The sequence below is a fragment of the Seriola lalandi genome, unplaced genomic scaffold, assembly GCF_002814215.2.
Source record: "Seriola lalandi dorsalis isolate HSWRI2012SDOR001 ecotype SW California unplaced genomic scaffold, Sedor1 jcf7180002054554, whole genome shotgun sequence".
Lineage (NCBI taxonomy): Eukaryota > Metazoa > Chordata > Actinopteri > Carangiformes > Carangidae > Seriola > Seriola lalandi.
This window is the reverse complement of record NW_019525107.1, coordinates 1038861-1053863: the sequence shown is the minus strand read 5'-3', so window position 1 is coordinate 1053863 and position 15003 is coordinate 1038861. Positions and strand designations below refer to the sequence as shown.

The 15003-nt window shown below is 45.0% G+C and overlaps 1 protein-coding gene across 1 annotated transcript in view; it reads right to left on the bottom strand.

Annotated features, from left to right (window-relative positions):
- plxna2 (plexin A2) overlaps positions 1 to 15003 on the bottom strand; it is a 180057-nt gene that overhangs the window by 74129 nt on the left and 90925 nt on the right. The window contains exon 5 of the mRNA XM_023415627.2: positions 7418 to 7518. Within this exon, the coding sequence (XP_023271395.1) occupies positions 7418 to 7518 (101 nt within the window). The remainder of the gene's footprint in view (positions 1 to 7417; positions 7519 to 15003) is intronic.

Below are 15003 nucleotides of genomic sequence, written 5' to 3'. Positions count from 1 at the left end.
CTGTAGACACCCCCCACCCCCCCAACTCCCCTCCCCTTATCCTCCTGCCCCGCCATGGCCTGTCACTCAGTAGCTCCACCGATGCTTTTGTGTTCCATCACTCAAATTCCTGAGGGGGTGGGGGGCTCGCACAGAGAAATTAGGTGTTAGAGGAAGTGACACACAAATTGGATGTGTACTTGCTTACAAAAAAAAAAAAAAAAAGAGGAAACACACACACATACATGTCTACATGCATATGCACAGACAGAAAGTACAAATGCATGCGACTCTTTCAGCCCGTCTCCTGTAATAAGCAGCTCGTAGGTGTTTTTCCCTCCAGCGGCTGCTGCAGGCAGTCAGCCTGGATGTTATGCTCTCTAAGCCCTGTCCATGGTGCTGAAATAGCTGCTTGCACTTCCATCATTACTCCTCTCTTGTCATGTACAACTCCACTGCGAGGTATGAGTGCAATTGTAAGTGGCAGTCACATCTCATGGAAGGTGAGTGGGAAAACAAAAACAAAACACACACACACATATAAAAATAAAAAAACAACAAAAAAACAAATGAGCGAATATTGTTTTCTCCTGCGGCAGTTTGTGTGGGCCACGCTGTTGAATATGCAGCTCTGAGCTGCAAATGAACTGAGACAGTAGATGTTATCTAATACAGTAACCTATATGTAATGTACAATGTAATTTGTGCTGTTGTGTGGCTGCAGAAGCACTTTCTATGGTGCGGGAGGATGAAGGTTGTAGAGGCAAGACCTCTGGGTCTCCTCCACCAATGCGTGCTTCTTCTTCTATTGCCCTAGACAGGCAATTACACTGTTGTCTCTGCTGTGCCGAGCTTTGACAGACACCCAGACATGGATACACGCTGACACACACAGATACATACCTATGCAAGGGACCATGGCCGGAGAAAAAAAAAAAGAAAAAAGAATGTACAGAGACAGAAATACATAATAACATACGGTCTCTTGCACTTAAACCACCACACATTCACACACACACACACACACACACACATGCTGGCCTTGACAGCAGAGCAGGAGAGGCAGGCGACAGGGAGAGATTTCTGTTCTGCTATCCCTCCTCCCCTTCCCTTACCACATCTTACGACTTCAGTGAAAGTGTGAAGGCCTGTCTGATTGCAGCTCTAGCTGTGAGCACCGTGTTTAAAAACAGGAGGGGAGAACAGAGGGAGCCATTTTAAAAATCACCTTCCTTCCCTCACCAGAGCCAGGCCACAAAACGCCGCACAGCAAAAAGAAAAAAGAAAAAAAAAATGAGGGCAGAGCGGAGATGCTTTTGTGGCACGGCAGGGGGGACAGGGAGGGAGGGGGTTGAAAAGGAGTAGGGTGGGAAGATGTAGGTACGGTAAAGGATGAACTAGATGTATATTGAATATTTGATGGTTCTTAACAAAGTTTTACTAGTCTTAAGTGGTAAGCCATTATGTTCGAGAATCACTGGTATGATTTGATTTGGTTGAATGGAACCCAGTGTGGGGACTCTGCATTGCGACAGAAACATGTTAATGTAAACATGTATGATGACTGACTGCACTGGGAGTTTGGTTTCCCCAACATGAAAAGACAAATCATTAGGTGAGCCGTGATGTGCAGGACTGTACTGCGCCTACACACACACACACGCACGCACACACGCACGCACACACTGCCTCCTCCCCTCAGTGTTTTATCCTCATACTGAGTGATTCAGGGCATTTGTTTTCTTACTGCTGCATCCCTAAACTGTGAGAATATCCATTTAAATGCAGACCACAGGAGGTTCAAAGGGAAGTGAAGGAGGAATATAAAAAAAACCCCCAAAAAACACAAAGTTTTCCATTTCAAACCACCACACCACCTCAAGTTGCTGTGTGGGCTTGGGCTGACATGTGAGGGTCCAGTTTGAAACCCACAGTTCATGTCAGGGGTCAAATCCCCCAGTGCAACTCATAGTACGCCTCCTGTGGCGACTGATAATGTCACTGCAGGACAGACGCCTGCAGGACACATGCACAGCATGGCCACAACACATTCACTTCATCTTCTTAAAGATCCAGAAACTATTGTAGTGTAAACTCATAAAGACACAAAAAGTAAAACACAAACATATATAGTTTTGTACGCAAAAAGCCCCAGTGTGTGTCAGTCTCTGTTAAAGTTATTGGGTGAGGGTAGGGGGAGAGAGAGGGGAGATGAAGAGAGAGAAAAAAGGCTTTACAAAGAGACTATTCCTCGGTGCTCTGCATCAAGCTATAGCTTTACTTGTGTGGGCTGAGCAGAGAGAGAAAAAGCAAAAGAAAAAAAAGAAAAGAAAAGAAAAAAAAGACAGAGCATGCAGTGGAGGGATGGAGGCATTTCAAAAAGAAAATGTATGAGCAAGCAAGAGAGGCAGACCCACAGAGCTTTTAGATCAGCCACATTATTAAAACTAGTTGGTTTAGATGTATGGAACCTGCTCATTCATACTGTACAGACTGGCGCAGTATTTCAGCCATCACGTTGCCAACCTGTTCTAGCTCCATGTTGGAGAAATCTATGGAAATACTGATAGACCTGCATGTTCGTGATCGATATCTCATTAGGCACAATTGGGAAGATGGATGCAGCTTCCCTCTGACTGCTAACTGTGGCTGTGGCTGATGAGTCGGCCATTAGACACACAGTCTGACATCCACAATGGGCTGAAGCAGCCATTTTCATTGCTAGGCTAATTGTTGTTGCCACTGGTACATTAGAGGAGATTTTATGGTCGGTGTTCGACATCATCCATAGCACAGAGTCGAATGTGAATGGTTTAAAGGAACATGCTGTAATCTTAAAAATAGGACTTTTTGGGGATTTTTGGAGACAAGTAGAAGCAACATAAATGACCATTTCTTAAATTCCCACCTCCTTCATCTTAAAACCCTGGGTCACATTCCAAAATGAGACTCCTCTGTTAAAGAACTGGCCGTGTCCCAGAACCTGCCTCTTCCTGTCGACACAGTGCGCCCATATCATGAGCTCAAACCAGGATGCCGAACAAATCATTTGACAGCGTTTAAGCTGGTAACACCAATTTGCGAACAGTGGACAGCAGTGCCAGTCAGGCTGCCATGTGGGCTGTTACTGAAACAGATCTGAGCAGTTCAGCCACATGGAGACTGACAGTACAATACAACACAGTATCACAGTGTAGTAGTGATATGTTATTCTGCTCAGAGCAGCCCTGAAATGCTGACTCACTCTCTTTGCCTGGGCCTACTACACCAGTAGCCCTGAGCTGTCATCCACACAACAAACTATAGCGCTGATTTCGACACGCTAAACAGAATTTCTCGTGTACATATTACATAACTAAGAGCCATCATCGTTCGCTGCTTCAGTGAAATTATAAAAGGTATAATAAATAACGCCGCTCAGAGGAAAGTCGCTATGCTGGTTAACTGCTGACCCTGGCACCGGATCACTCATCCAATCTCAACTCTTGGACAGAAGTCAGACTTTGTGACTAATCCTGACAAATCTCAACCAAAACCGCCAGTACTCTCCTGGAATGTGGGAGCGAGCCGCAGGGATAGAGGGAGAACAGAGCGATGTGGGGACATTTTGAGATGGAAAAGCCTCTTTTGGGCATGATTAGAGAGCTAATCTAACAACGATGAGTTGCAGGCTACGGGGGAGAGAGAGGGAGAGAGAGAGAGAGAGAGAGAGAGAGAGAGAGAGAGAATGAGAGAGTGAGGGAGAGAGTGAGAGAAAGCATCACCATAACACCATGTTTTTGGATTGTGGTCAGACGAAAGCTGAACGACCCATTCACAGGACTGCGACTGAAGAGCGCTCGAGATGATGAGCTCCCTTTGAGCTGCAATCAAAATGCTGCTCGGTTTTGTGGGCCGACGAGTGTGTGCGGCATCAAACACTCTCTCTCTCTCCCTCTCTCTCTCTCATTCTCTTTCCCTCATTCTTATCCCCTCTCTCTCTCTCTATCTTTTTTTCTCCCCCTCTTCTCATTCTTCATGCATTCAGTAGCTGCCTAGCAGCTGCTGGTAATTAAAGGACTTTAGAGTCTCACAACACACTGAATCAGAGGAAGAAGAAAGAGAGTGGAAAGACAGGGGAGACAAGAGATGCTACTCCTGGCCAGCTCACCACCTCACTGCCTGTCTCACATTCTCTCCTTCTCCTCATCATCGCAAGGCAAGCTAATGCCCCTCTATGTTGCTAATTAGCCACCTTAGAGAGCTGCACTTCAGTGAGCATACACGCACAAACATAAAGAAAAAAAAGGGGGGGGGGGGCACAACATTTGTACGAGAAAAAAAAAAGAAAAAGAAGATGGATATTGTAGATGGCAGCTGTATACTAAAGGAGGGGAGGGGTTGATCAAAGTGAGGGGTGTTTATATGTGGCAAGCCAACCATCTCTGAAGTGTGGAGGAGCTGATTCCAGAGGGGAGAGCGTCTAAATGGGAGACGGCGCAGTGGTGAGCCGCGACGGGCTGAGAGGAGATGAGTGGCATAGCTTAGATGCTAGCTTTGCTGTGAGAGGAGTGAGGGAGGCGCACACAAACATGGGGAAAGAGGGGGGGGGGGATGGGGGATAATTTTATAAAGTCAACAATGGCTTAGGGATGGATGATGGAGAAGTGGGGAAATGGAGGGAAAAGGGGTTGCAGAGGGAAGCGGTAGTAGTGGTGATCGCAGCTGCGGCTGGCACCACGGCTGGCAAGGAATTACATTTTGGGTGGGTGTGCGAGATGAGGGTGAGCTCTTCAGCAGAAGGGTGCAGCTGCTTTTCTCCAACAGTGTTTGACAGACACTTCCTTCTACTCTTGGTTATATTGTGCGCTCACGCTGTCTCCATGATAACTAAACCCACGTCAGGTTTATTAGCCGTTATTAGTCGATCTAATTTTACTTTGCTGTGTCATAAATTATGTTTCCATTAAAATCCTGAACACATTTCTGAACTCGTGGGTAAATAAGAGCATGTTTCCATCAGCTATCTTGTAAGCAGCTCAAGACAATTTAACGAGATTACATAATTAATTGAGCACCTGTAATTCTTCACATTCAATTGCCGCTTCCCAAATAAGATGGCATTTGGTTTTTTTAATGAATGAGTTTGTCTATTTTTAGGGGGAGGACATGCAAAATAGGTCACTGTCTGGTTTTGAACAAGAGATATTGAAGGTTTTATGCATTATTTTGGGCAATTTTTCTGATGGAAAATGTTATTGTGAGTGGCAGCATGAGTGGCAGCATGGCATGACTGCTTTGTCTACAGTAGAAGAAGCTCAATCAGGCTCTGCGATGTGAAGGTGTATTACAAAAAAATCACTTTCTGACAGTCCTTTCTTTTCGATACGCCAACTTTTCCACCTCAGCCAAATGTTTGTTTTTTTTTTAAATTTTAATTCTGGCATATCCACTGTGTTTATTAGCCACAAACTAGTCTACAGCATTTTACAGGAGTAGCAGCAAGAGGAGATAACTATCAGTCCAGTAGTAACTCAGCCAGAGCTGACAGGGGTCCTGCCACACTCATCGCAGGGTTAAGACAGAGAAAGGGGGGATTAGGACTAGGGACAGGTGGCACGAGCGGTCTGCGGTGTTGGGAGAACAGATGGCTGATCTGACGTGAATCGGGGTGCTGACCTTTTCTCCCCACACAACAGTACAGCGGTTCACACAAGTGTTTGTGCATGTACACAAAAATTGAACCCACGCACACACACTGACACACACACACACGCACACAGACATACCCACTTTCAGACACAGGCATTTAGACACCAAAACAGCTGTTTCCTCCTCACAGCTGCTTTTCGCCATAACAACTTTCAAGACCCATTCACCTTTTAGCATCAGGCCTCTTACATGCTATGGATTGGAATTCCTTGCAACGTTCATTATTCCATTCCCTACCACACCTACACAAAAGCGTATGATTAACAGCCTAGCACGCAGGCTAATGTTGTGGTAAATGATCCCTGTGTGAAGGCACGCAGACTGCAGAGAACACAGAGCTTTAGCCGGCCCCTCCCGCACCTCCTCGGGCGCATGTTGAATTACCTTGTCGCTAGGCAATTATTTGTCCTGTCCCAGCTTTGGAGTGATGTAAATTACTTTAAGTGCACTTTGCAGGGGCTGCCATCATGATAATGATGATTGCGGCAGTGCTCTGATACACACAAATATTCAGCTATACCTTTAAAGCGAGGGTCTGCATTTAAAGAGGGGGACGTAAGTGGGGAATTCAAGACGTAGCAGCCAAGAAAAAGCTGCGACCGATGAGAGAATATGTGTGTGTGCTTGAGAAACAAAAGATTGAGAGATGGAGACGGATCAGAATGTTTTAGCATTGTTGTATTCATCCTCTGTCCCCAGTATACCCTCGCCAACATTTCACTGAACTACCGTCACTTCAGTTCCATTTACAGATGAATTCAGCGATGAATAACTCATACTCAAATATATAATAAATATACATATTTTTTCAAGCACTTTCATATTTTTCTGTCTGTTTTTTTTCATACTGTCCATAGTTGCTGTTAGTTCTGCTGCAGTAACTATTCCTCTCCAGCAGGTGTCACTCATGGCTTCTATGCTTATTCTTATGGCTGCTGTTGTTACAGTAGGATGTAAATATCCCCTACCTTGCTCAGAACACACACAAGAATTAAATCATTAGACCAGTGGTTCTCAAAGTGGGGTCCGGGGACCTCCAGGGGTCCCTGAGAGGGTTCCTGGGGGTCTCCAGCAAAAGGGGGAATCATTTATTTTCACTACAATTCAATCCATTAGTAACACAATGGTGGAGCGTATGACTATTTTGGCCATGTGTTTCAAACACGTTGTGTAATAAAACATCTAAAAGCCAAAATCTTATCAGATGGGGGAACCCTTGGACGAAAATCTTATCAAATGAGAGTCCATGGTCTAATTTGTGTCAGTATAGGGGTCCTTGATTTAAAAAAGTACTAGAACCACTGTTTTAGACCATATTCATTAAACACATAAATGCCAAAGCATGTAAGACACTTTTATTTTAGGACTGCTGGTTAAATAATGAGTCTCTTAGGTCTGCTCTTGTCTGTCCTTTCAGATCCCACTAAGTCCTACGGTCTCATTTCCTGTTAAGATCAGCCGTGTCAGAGGAGCAGGGCAGCCGTCGCTATGACTGCAGCAAGTAGCTTTGAACCAGCTCTGCACCTCTGAGGTAATACCATCCATTTACAGTCAGACACTGTCTCCTCTCTTCAAACTCGTATTAAAGCTTTGAGATAAACATTAGGAAAAAATAAAAGCCCTGTCTGCCTTTGTGAGGTGAAATTGAGGGATAATTTTTTTGATTTTTATCATTTGTCTGATAAAAATCTGTCTGTAAAATATCTGTAAAGTGGCTGGATGATGATGAGGGATGAGGGATACTCACATGTTATGCAGGACACACCAGCCGCAGTGTGGGTCCCCAGAGCTCAGACACTCTCCGCAGGTCCCGTACTGCTCGCATGACTCGATGGGAACTTGGGTGACCTAGAAGCACATTAACAAGGGTCAGGGTCACAGCGTAGCCTGACAAACATCACAAGACGCATAACATGAAGCCTCTGGGTATGTATGTGTTTGTGTGCAGTGCACTAGAGGCAAGCTCACTCAGTCACACAGCAACAGATGATTGATCAAGTATTAAATATATTTAAGAAAATCAACGAATTTAGATACGATGCCTCTATGTTATGAAATCGTTGACCTGATGGACAGAACGATGTGCCTCATACTGTTTGGGTGCAACTATACTACCCCCTGTATGTCGACGTGTGAGATGTCAACTGCACAGGCAACTGTTGCCTTCATCTTAAGCCAAAGAAACAGTAGTGAGCAGCTGGGATCAGTTGGCCAATAAGAGCAGTTTCTCTGCCATCAATGGGCTTTTGTCTGTTGTAGCAGGGCATCTGTTCACCAAGGTAGAGCCTGTACAAACACACCTTTACACGGAGGAGTAGTGACAGCTGTTTTTCTCAGAAGCATGTGCAAAGTCCAGCTTCATTGCAAAAGTGAGAAATGAGTCAGGTAGGAAAGTCAGTATAAAGAATGACAGGGCAGTTTTTTGATCAGTTTCAACTTTATTCCAAAAGGGTAGCTGAAGTAGGAACTATAAAAAATTAGGCGTAACTCTCTGTGTCACCTTTTTTCCCCCAAGCTCACGTAAAGATCAACGTCACTAATCCATAATTTATCAAAGTTTTTAAAAAGTTAAATAGATATCTGAGGCATGATTGCGAAACCCGAAAGTTATAGATCATAAGTGTAAGTTGTTTTTAAAAATGTGAATGAATGGAGAGCAAAACATGTTGAAAGTGTCAACAGCGAAGAATTTGAATAAGCACTTCCAATGCAAAGCAAACACACTCCACACCCACGAATCCACACTAATCCACACAGGACAGGTCGAAACTACAGTCATTTGAATAAAGAGCAAACACCCTTGTGCTTATGTGCTTATGCGATTCGCATTAAAACGTACACAGGTTGAAGAATTTACATGTGTGGACACAACACACCAGCAAAGCACAAGATTTAAAACACACACACAAACACATTTCCTCCTGGACAACTACTGAGTCTGCTGGGCCTGGGATCAGCTGCTACATAAAGTGCACTTCTGTCAGCTTGTATATGTATAAGAGACTGTGTGTGTGTGTATGTGTGTGTGTGTGTGTTTGTGTGTGTGTGTATATCTAGCTGTGTCTCTGTCCGTGTCTGTCTGTCTGCCAGGCAAGGTTCTGCTCAGCCACATGGCCCTCAGTCTGTTTGTGTCTGTGCGATCAGGAGGTCAGCGTGCATTCGTGCATGTGTGTGTATGTTTGTGTTTCTTTAAGCGTCCCACGGGGCGGCCTCCGCTCACACCTGCATCTCACTGTGTCAGTGGGAGTAAACGTACACACACTGACACAAAATGTAGCGCAAACATCATCGCCGCGCAGCAGACGAACAGAGGCGCATGAAAAGCGTAGGCTGGGGAAAAAAAAAAAAAAGTGAATCTCAAGAGTCTGACATGGATTCATTTTCAGTCCTGTCTGTCTTTCAATTTCCTGGCAATTGCCTTGTTGTATAATGACAGCAGACTCTGACAGTGTGTTCCCCGTTCGGCTTCAAACCTCAGGCTCAGATCAATGCCTAATAAGTGGCTCCCCTGCAAAATGTGGGGGAGTGAATGAAGGGTGCAAATAACACCTTTTAAGTGTTTTTCGAACCCTGTGCAAATCACCCACAACTGGGTGATATTAATTGCCGTTAGCACCACGGGGCTGGAATTAACTGTCAGACAGGAAGAGATAACAGCTGGGTGTCCATCAGTGGCTTTTCTTTATTACAATGCATCAAATATTTAAAAAAAAAAAAAAAAAAAAAAAAACCAGAAAAAAAACAGCTGACAGCACAATTTGTAACATGTGGCTGCTATTGCGTGGCCTATGAAAAGCTGTAGTGGGAAAACCTGTCAGCTGTTGCGTTTCAGCCTATATATTTTTTCTTTGTTTTGTCTTTGGCTACTCAAAAGCTCAATAACCCTCCACCTGTCTGCCTGGTCCTAAACCCTGCGGCAACAGAAAGATGGGCCCAGGGCACAAAGAGAGCCATTGACACGGTGGGACGTTGATAGTCCCTGCACTGTGTGGCAGCTCTGCCATGGACACTCCTGTTAGATTAACCCCCTGTCACCTCAACAAACTCTACTCATGTGTCTGTGTCTGTGTGTGTGTGTGTGTGTGTGTGTGCTTGCCTAGCTTCGGGACAAACAGGTGGCATGCTGTAATGAGCTGCAGACGGGGTCACATCAGCAGCAGAAGCCACAACTGATGACAAACAAGCCCACCAGGAACGAGACTTGGCTGGGGAAGCAGCAACTCTCAAGTCTGCGTATGTATGTCAAAGTCTCTGAACCCCCCCCCCCAAAAAAAAAAAAAAGGAAAACAAAAAAAAAGCCTTCAGATCCTTCACAAAACATGTGCTTGTGGAGGCTGGTGAAACTTTAGAGTATAACTTTCACAGAGGCCCAGCGCCATGAAAGGGTTACAGTGTGGAGACAGCTGTCAGCGGGTGGGGGGAAAGTCAGGGAGGAGTGGGTGTCCCTTATGGAGCGGTGTCTAAAGACAGACATACACAGACTGCTGTCAGGTGATATAGACTGAAACACCAAAAAAAAAAGGTAAGGCAGGGGGTAATATGGAAGAAGAAGAGTGAGGTAAACAGGAAAACAAAAACCTGAGGACTGAAAAGGTGCAGAATAAGAGAGAAAGTGTGCTTATGTGCACTGTATGTACTGCGTGTGTGTGTGTGTGTGTGTGTGTATGTGTGTGTGTGTGTGTGTGTGACTGTATTGATGTGTGGACCAACATGGGCCAGTAGTGGAGATGAGGAGGGACAGTGTTGGGGAGTGGGAGGGGTGTGGGGTGGGGTGGGATGGGAGGGGGGTCACAGCAGCTGTTGCCCAGCACACGCTACAGTCACTCAACACAGCAGGGCAGCACAATGAAGCCTCTTCTCCTACTGTGTGTGATTGTGCGTGTGTGTATGTGCGCGCGTGGGTGTGTGTTTGTACGCACACATGCACGGCACCATAACGGATGTCCAGATTGTTGTTCCTGTGTTTTCAGGGAAGACAAAGACGCGCTGCGTGTGCTCTGATATCGCCTCCAACTTTCTCTGCGCTCTTCCTCTCCCTCTCTCTGTTTCCCAAGAACACGTTCACAGCCACAGCTGACCCGAGGTAGACTCAGCATTGTCACTGAGAAGCACCACGCTCTGGCAAATGAATGCTAATAAAATTCCAGCTTAAGATGACCTTAGCAGGGGGTTATTCAACCGGAGAGGCTACAGTGGAGCCGCATACTGCAGCAACCTGGGTGACTGACTGACAGCCGAGGGTTAAAACAACAGCTTCCTCGCCTTCAAAGGCTCATGCTGAATAGGCTTCAGCTTCCATTATTATTATTATTGCCAAGCTTTCACTAATGCAGCGGTGTCGTGTCTGTTACTGAAACCTATAGCTAGAGATTTGGGCTCTAGTGTTAGTGCTCTGCCTTAATACATCAACAGGCTTTTATGCACAAATACAAACATTCTTATCAACCTAAAGTAAATCACAGAATTAAAGAACAGCTGCGACCTAACGCATTTGTGGGTAATTAAGTCTTCTAAACCTGGCATCTTTTGCTCCCATTTCTTTCATTGTGTAACTTTTATGAATAATTAAAGGTCCCATTATGTATAAACTGAGATTTCCATGTGTTGTTTGACCATAAATCAGGTCCAGGTTCTAAATTTATACTGTGAAAGTATCAAAGCACTCAGTCCACACAGAAATGCACACAGCCTGTATTCAGAAACTGAGCTTTTAAATGAGCCGTCGGGACTTCTGTAATTTTGTGATGTCACAACAAAGCAGTCATGCCCCAAGCCCAGCCCACCCGCACCCACCATCCAGGCTTGAAGGATTTAGTTTCTTTGGAGTGTTTACCTGAAATCTGCTATATTTTCAGCCAATCAGAAGAGAGGCTCAGAGCTCTAGTGTTAAATATGTGACCTTTAATTTAGCTTCGTTTTGTTGCAGTTGTTTCTCAAGAAAATAAAAAGCAGACAGGTGACAGTACTGTACATTGCATAATGAACGTGTTGATGCCTTCCTAGCATTTAAAGAAAAAAGGCCAGAGGATAAAATTTCCATCGCACATATTTTCCACTTTTATTTTCCGACCACCTGTTAAAACATTCTGCTCCTCATTTTTAATATCATTTTGAACAGAGAGGAGCATAACAGAGGGCAGAGGCGTTTGGCTCTGGCACCCAAGAGATACTGACAATGTATGTGCATTAGAGAACAGCGGGAATGCTTTCATCTGGTCCTGCATCTCCGTGGCCGAAATTAAATGGTAGCTCCATTTCAGCTCCTCCCGCCCTGAGACCCAGCCACACTCGCTTCACCTCTGTGATGGATGGGGGCAGAGTAGGAAGAGAAGACAGAAAAGAAAGATTGGAGGGAAAAAAAGGGATAAAGGAAGACAGAGCAGAGTGGAAACGGCCCATTGCTCTGTGCTGTGATGAGACCTAGTCTCTGTGGTGCCAGATGTGCCTCGCCATGCTGAGCGAGAGGGAAAGCAGCAGAAAGAGAAAAATCCCACCGTCACCAGTAATGCACAGGAAGCTGTATTTTGCAAGCTGTTGCCAGGGCAACAAGCCTGGCACTGACCTCAGGAACACCCCCACATCCACCACCACCACCACAATTACCACTACTCCTTCCAACCTTCAGCAGCAGCACAAAGTAAACAGCTGGCACCTCTGGGACTTCCTGCCACCTACACCTCCTTTTCAACATGTATATACACACACACACACACACACACACACACACACACACACACACACAAACACACACACACACACAAACACACATATAGTGGCGGCTCCCCTACACCCTATCCATTTTTAATGAGAATTAGCCAGGCTACCACGTCACTGGAATGAGGCACATCGATCATGAACACAATACCCATTCCAGCAGAGAGAGAGAGGGAGCGGGAAACCAGGGGAGGGGTGTATCTGTGTGTGTTTGAGCAGACCTAATGACAAAGGCACAAAAGCAGAGCAAATACTTGCTGCTGAATGAATGAAAACCAATGAGATCTACAGGCCCCTGAGTCCCTCAGTCCCACAGTGACCCTGCGGCCAGTTTTTCCTGCGTCCGGGATAACTATGCTCTCTCCTCCTCCTCCTTCTTCTTCTTGTCTACTTTTTGCTCAACTCACAAAATCCTTCCACCGTACTCCAAAAACAAATCTGCTCTATAGTAGTCGCATCCAGTTTGTTGACATCCACCCACAGTAATGAAAACATTGACAAATGGACTGTGTTGAAATCCAGTACCCTCTTTCCCCTCTTTGCTTAACTTGTTTTTCAGGAAATTTGATGACTGAAATTGAGCACAAATTCCCTCCATTTGTCAACAGAATGCTGTTATACAGTTCAAGATAGTACATCGACTTCATAGGTCAAAGGTCAGATTGTCTACAATTAGACTGGGCTTAGATTCTACACACAACAGATGCCCCTGCAAGCCTATTACAGATGTTCTGGACATGCCTGAGGCCACACCAGTTCAGGCAGCCAATGTTTAATACTTTCTCTAAAACACTAAAAGAGCCATTGGATCCATCCCCTCTAATTGCTTTATTTGGTGTTGCACCTCAGGGTGTGCATATAAACAGTCACAAGTGCAACATATTTGCCTTCTGCACTTTGTTGGCCAGGCCGCTCATACTGTTCAGATGGAACGACCCTCTCTCCCCCGTTATGTATTCTCATTGGCTCAAAGAGGTTACGCTAGAGAAGATAAAATGCCCTCTTCAAGGGTCTGCTCTGCAGTTCTAAGGAATTTGAGAGAGAGTGCAACCCTGTAATATTTATGTTTCTCCTCTTTTGGTAGTTGTTGGAAATGGCTAACTTTTTATTCAGTGGTGCTGGAGGTCCTGCTGGTGGATGGGTGGGCACTTGTTGTCAGACTGGACACATTGTTCTGTTTGTATTTTTGTAGACTGTGAAAATACTCAATAAATGGACCTTGATCAAAAAAAAAAAAAAAATTCCCTCCCTAGGTGTTTTTTTCTGCAGTGTGAGACTCGAGTCAGCTGGTGGCTCAACCAAATCATCAATACCCATCCTGAGCCTGGCTGGCCCTGAGCAGAGAGGTGAGAGGTTCTGTTGAAGTGTTGTGTCTAGTCCAAGGATAATCAGGCCTCGAGACTCGCGCCAATTACACCCAGCTTGATTAAGGACAGAACACGAGGTTGTTGGGGTGGGGTGGGTGTGTGTGTATGTGTGTCTGTGTGTGTTCTGCTGATCCCTCGGAGGCCTTGGATTGACTGTGCAAAGACACCACAGCAGCTGCAGGAGCTTTGATGACGGCTTGAAAAAAACCCCACATAGCAGGAACAAATGTGTAAAAATAATTCATTACAGCCACATGTGCGCATAATGACTGCACATAAAAATCCTCCTCATCTTGTACATAAAAAAAACTGCAACCTTTATCCCCTGGAGGCGTACAGTTGCCATCAGCTGCTCACTTCCACACTGAGAGGATTTGCTTTTTAGAGTCTTGTTTTTGTTGCTGCTCTTGTTACAGATGTCAGAGGGCTCCCTGACAAGTTGTTAGGGAGAAACAAGTTTTGTGTAGAAATCCACAATATTGATTTTCTTCTACTGTGTAACATTTATTAAAGGAATGTCTATAGCGCTAATGCAGGATAGGTTAGGAATAAATGGAAGTTAGGGAGAATTAAGTGGGAGATACAGCACCATTGTGTGGCAGTGCTTTTTTGCTGAAGGTCAGACCCTTTTATACTGTGTGTGTGTGTGTGTGCGCGTGCGTGTGTATTTTTTTTAGAATAACTGATTTTAAAGTAGAGGAGATAGCATTCAGAGTAGATATTACTCATTGATTTTAAGAGGCTGAACCTGTGAGGGAGAAAATGCTGAGGCGAAATGAAATGATACAGTTTGCCTCATCTACAAACAGCCATCTCCCGCACTCCAGAAATGATTTGGTGTGAAAATGGGAGCTTTTTAACCTTTATTGTCACGGCCAGCTCTCTCGGCCCAATCTTTTCCTTATTTCTCTCTGTCTACTCACCCACTCAAAGAGAAAATGCACACGCAGACACATGTACAAAACACACACACATTCATTTTCTTTATTGGATTTGGTCTAGGGCGCCTACATTTTGGTCAATTGAAAACGTCAAGACACAGTGAAGCACCACAAGGCTGATTTAAAGGAAATGAAAGGGGGTGGGGGGGTGATCAGAAGGAGGCATGATAGTAGACTACAGTGGATATCTAGCCATCGCGGTTTGATTAAGCAAAGCTGTTGTTTCTAAATGCCCAAGACAAACAGCATCAGTAGACCTCCAACACCCCCTCCTCCTCCTCCACCCATTATTCAGGCTTTAGCCAACCCCC